We start from the raw sequence: 4719 nt of genomic DNA on the forward strand, positions 1-4719 counted from the left end.
TCAGATTATTTCAGAGTAGTAGGTACGTTCTGATGGTCTTCATTTCATTTTCAGCCACAAAGTATCCCATTCTGTTGCCATAATAAGATTTATTTAGCCAGTCCCTTATTGATGGGCATGTGGGTTGTTTTCAGGCTTTCACTATTAAAATAATACTGTGCACTTGAAAACAGGAAGTGTCTTTTTTATCTTGGGGGTTGTGAATTTGATGCATATCTGTAAGATCTATCTTATTAATTACCTATAGTTATTTTCACATTGTGATTGATTTTTCTTCACATGTTCTCTCTTTAAGTACACAGTGTGTTAGTCTTTGATGATTGGACTGTGTCTTTTTTACTCTGGCATTGCCTTCTGTTTCTGAAATTTAGCTTTGTAGTTATATTTTCGTTGTAGCCTTTACCATAGTAAAGTTATCCCACTTTGTCTCCTCTAATGCTTTTTGGTATAAATCTAATTTGTTTGGTATTAAAATTGCAGCTTTTATATCTTCATTTTTCAAAATTGCTTTAGAAATTCTAGGTTCTGTATGTTGCCACATAAATTTTAAAAATCAGCTTCTAAGCATCTATTAAAAAGTCTCCTGAAATTTTGATTGGTATTGCATTGAAATTTTGGATCGACTGCAGGAGAATCAACATTTTTTCCCCTTTTCAGCTGTGCTTAATATATATTTAATTCATCCATTGACTTGTTAATTTCAATGATGCTGTCTTTATTTTTTATAAATAAAAAATTCATTTCATTCAATTATTTATTTATTTAAATTCAAGTTTGATAACATACAGTGTAGTATTGGTTTCAGGAGGAGAACCCAGTGATTCATCACTTACGTGTAACATCCAGTGCTCATCACAACAAGTGCCCTCCCAACAGATGCCCATGACCCATTTAGCCCATCCCCCAACCCACCTCCTCTCGGACAACCCTGTTTGTTCTCTGTCTTTGGTAACAAAAACATGGAAGAGCTCTTCCCACAGCTGAGTAACTTTACAAAGAGAAATTAGAGAAGGTCTAGGTAAATGGAGATATATGTCACGTCCCTGGATTGGAAGGAGGAAACTCCTTCCAGAACTCTTCCATATTTTTGTTACTTTTTTGTCTCAGCATCTTATGTTGTTGATACTTTTGAAAACTGAATTGTTCTTATTTAATTTTAATTCCATAATAATTGATAGTATATAAAATACAATTAATAAGAAATAAAATTACTATCTTTTTTTAATGTTTAGTTTTTGAGAGAGAGAGAGAGAGACAGAGTGTGAGTGGGGGAGGGGCAGAGAGAGAGAGAGGGAGACACAGAATCCAAAGCAGGCTCCAAGCTCCAAGCTGTCAGCACAGAGCCCGATGCGGGGCTTGAACAACTCACGAACTGTGAGATCATGAGCTGAGCCAAAATCGGATGCTTAACCGACTGAGCCATGCAGGCACCCCAAAATAAAATTATTTTTTAATGTTTATTTACTTTTGCAAGAGAGAGAGTGTGTGTGCAAGTGGGGGAGAGGCAGAAAGAGAGGGAGAGGAGAGGGAATCACAAGCAGGCCCTATGCTGTTATCACAGAGCCTGATGTGGCGCTCAGTATCACAAACTGTGAGATCATGACCTGAACCAAAATCAAGAGTTGGACACTTAACCAACTGAGCCACCCAGGCACCCCTAAAATAAAGTTAATTTATACTGATAGAAATCTTATGTCCTCGTCAAATTTACTTACTAGTTTCAGGAGTTGTTGTAGTATGGGAGCCCAACCTCCTATCAGTTCCCACCCCAAGTGAGTAACTGATGATCAGCTCCATTCTGTTCCTCATCCGTGAACCTGTCCCTCTATCTTCCTCTCCTAACTGGGCGGCTTTAGTGTGGCTCTAGGTTTGAAGGGTGGGGTACATCATTAGTAAAACTGTCCTTTTGGGAATCATGTTCCCATTTGTATTACAAATATTTTCATCTAAAGAGGGGCTTTGAAGCCCAGTCTTATTTGTAAAAATAAAAGTACAGAGAAAAGATACTGTGTAGAAACCTGAGTGGGCAATGTATAGAAAAACATTTAAAAGTAAATACATCAACTTTATTAGAATATCTGCTCCATTACTATAGAGAGCTTTCTGTGTGTTGGTCTCTGACATTACTCTAGTATCTTTTTTTTAAAAAAAATATTTTATTTTTGAGAGAAAGATGGAGGAGCAGAGAGAGGGGGTGACAGAGTTTCTGAAGCAGGCTCTGCACTGACAACAGAGAGCCTGATGGAGGACTTGAACTCACAAACCATGAGATCATGACCTGAGCTGAAATTGGACACTTAACCGACTGAGCCACCCAGGCGCCCCTCTAGTATCTTTAGCAGTGCCTCCCATGTAATAAATGCTTGATAAATACTATTTGGATGAGTGAATGAAGAAATTGGCATTTGGAAGGGTCAGGGAAAGCAGACCCACTTTTCAGTGAAAGCACTGGGCCCCTGTTTCTCCATGGAAGCAACTGACAGGAACTCAGGAATACCTTCTTATGTGGTCATACAGTCTGTAATTTGCCGCAGTTTTCACCAAACACATCATCTTATCAAGGGCGTGCTTTACTCATCTAAGTTACCTGCCTGTCCTTTGAATGCATGAGGATCTGAAATTTGTCTATCAATAGAAAAATGAGAAATGGCTGAGGTCCTGTTGCAAATCGAGTCAAAGTCAGTGTGCATTTGATTAGCTGCATGGATGACACCAGTGTCATCGAGTGCAAGTCTGCATACAAACTTGCATACTGTGCCAAACAACATGTTGCACAGCTACAGTGACTGGTGTGATTCATGAAACGTGTATTGTGTTCTTTTCACTTTTACGTACTTAACAGTCCTCCAAATTTCTGGTTTTCATGTTGTTATTTTCCTAGGACAGGTTCATAGTTAGGTGATTTGCTTAGGAAATAAGGAAGCATGTAAGAAAGAATCAGGGAGTGAATAATGGAACCTGACTTTTACTGAGAGGTGTCAGGACCATGTTGTGTATCCTGCAGGTAGGTGTAGGTCAAATACACTTGCCTACGAGCTGAAGACAAAATCTGAAAGGAGCATCAATCACACTGAATTGTTAATGCAGGGAAGTATAACTTTATTTTGGTACAGAAATATATAAGGTTACAGAGAAGGCCCAGAAAAGGGAAGTTATGAGAATGTCACCAACTGTCAAACTGAAGGATAAAATCTGTTATTGCTTAAGTGCTCTGGGCCATATCCATCTTCTTCAACAGCATGACGTGGTTCTTCAGTAGAATCAAGGCCCAATTCAGTTGAGCAACATCATTTCTACTTCATGTGTCCTAGCAGCAGAAAAGGAGGGGCTACATCTGTGGGGCAGAGGTAGGCAGAGATGGTGGTCACAGAGAAGGGGGCTCAGCAGCAAGAGGAGGCACAGCACATGGGGCGGGGGCAGGTGGAGATGACACAGGTGGGGCGATAGCAAGTGGTGTGGCAGGAGACCCGGCCACAGACTGGGCGCAGGCAGCAGGAGGGGCAGCAGGAGGGGCGGCAGCAGCTGGAGCCACAGCAGCTGGAGCCACAGCAGTTGGAACCACAGCAAGAGGGGCGGCAGCAGCTAGAAATGCAGCAGGAGGGGCGGCAGCAGCTGGAGCCACAGCAGCTGGAGCCGCAGCAGCTGGAGCCACAGCAGCTGGGGCGGCAGCAGCTGGACACACAGCAGCTGGGGCGGCAGCAGGTGGTTCTGCAGCAGGTGGTCTGGCAGCAGGTGGGGCGGCAGCAGCTAGAGATGCAGCAGCTGGGCCTGCAGCAGCTGGAGCCACAGCAATTAGAGCCACAGCAGCTGGAGCCACAGCAGGAGGGGCGGCAGCAGCTGGACACACAGCAAGTGGGCCGGCAGCAGGTGGTCCTGCAGCAGGTGGTCTGGCAGCAGGTGGGGCGGCAGCAAGGCTGGCAGCAGCTGGAGCCACAGCCCTGGTCAGAGCAGACGGAGCCACAACAGGAGTTGACCATGGTGTCAGAGGGTGGAGGTTCTGGGTGGGTTTCCAAGAGAGTGAGGATCTCGAGTTTGGGAGTCTCCTTGCCACATGGCCCCTTTTATACCCCCCTGAGGTACTTCTGTGGTTAGGAAAAGACTATTTCCTTCTTATTGTTTATATGACTGCAAATGCAATTAGTAAATTAGATCATTATATTTTTCTAGGAAAAACTCCCAATATGGAGAAAATAGTTCTTTCCCTTTTCTCAAGTTCCTGAGTTCTCATGTGAATCACTTCTTATTTCTTCCTTTGTTTGCAGTGTCACAAGACTTTAATCTCTGGGTATCATGTGACACAGGTGGGTCCCTATGTTCTCTGTTACTTCTCTGTTACTCACCTTGACATGATTGTGGGAGAGCTTCTGAAGGAGTATGATCTCTAGTGGAAAATTAATGTTTCAGTAGATGGAATGCTGGTAGCAAAGAAGGGAAGTGAGCTTCTCTTTGAGTGTAAGAAATGAGGAAACTTTTGATTTGTCGTGTTTATTGTGGGTGGTCATCGGGTTAACGAAATTCCTACAGGATTCCAGGCTGTGTTCTCATCACTCTGATGTTCTGTGAAACAGTTAGCAGCAACTCCAGGTTTTTAAATAGCAAAGAGTCATGTGGGGTTGATCAGAGTTGATCAGAAATGTCCTCTGGGCTGATAGTTTTTGATCTGTTGACAGCATAGCCCACCATTTTCCCCAAGGGGCTCGAAACCTTTTCCCCAAGTCT

The 4719-nt window shown here is 43.0% G+C and overlaps 1 protein-coding gene across 2 annotated transcripts; it reads right to left on the bottom strand.

The window, feature by feature from the left end:
• Positions 1 to 3380: 3380 nt before the first annotated feature.
• Positions 3381 to 3977, bottom strand: LOC122207085 (keratin-associated protein 4-11-like). Of its 2 annotated transcripts, XM_042916847.1 has the most exons (2): positions 3859 to 3977; positions 3381 to 3768 (listed from the first exon to the last, which is right to left on the bottom strand). In XM_042916847.1, the coding sequence occupies exons 1-2, from the start codon at positions 3975 to 3977 to the stop codon at positions 3381 to 3383; spliced, it is 507 nt and encodes a 168-aa protein (XP_042772781.1). The 2 variants fall into 2 exon arrangements, with proteins under 2 accessions (XP_042772781.1, XP_042772779.1); XM_042916845.1 differs by having other exon boundaries at positions 3381 to 3977.
• Between the last annotated feature and the right edge of the window lie 742 nt (positions 3978 to 4719).

This window comes from Panthera leo, chromosome E1 (genome assembly GCF_018350215.1).
Source record: "Panthera leo isolate Ple1 chromosome E1, P.leo_Ple1_pat1.1, whole genome shotgun sequence".
NCBI lineage: Eukaryota > Metazoa > Chordata > Mammalia > Carnivora > Felidae > Panthera > Panthera leo.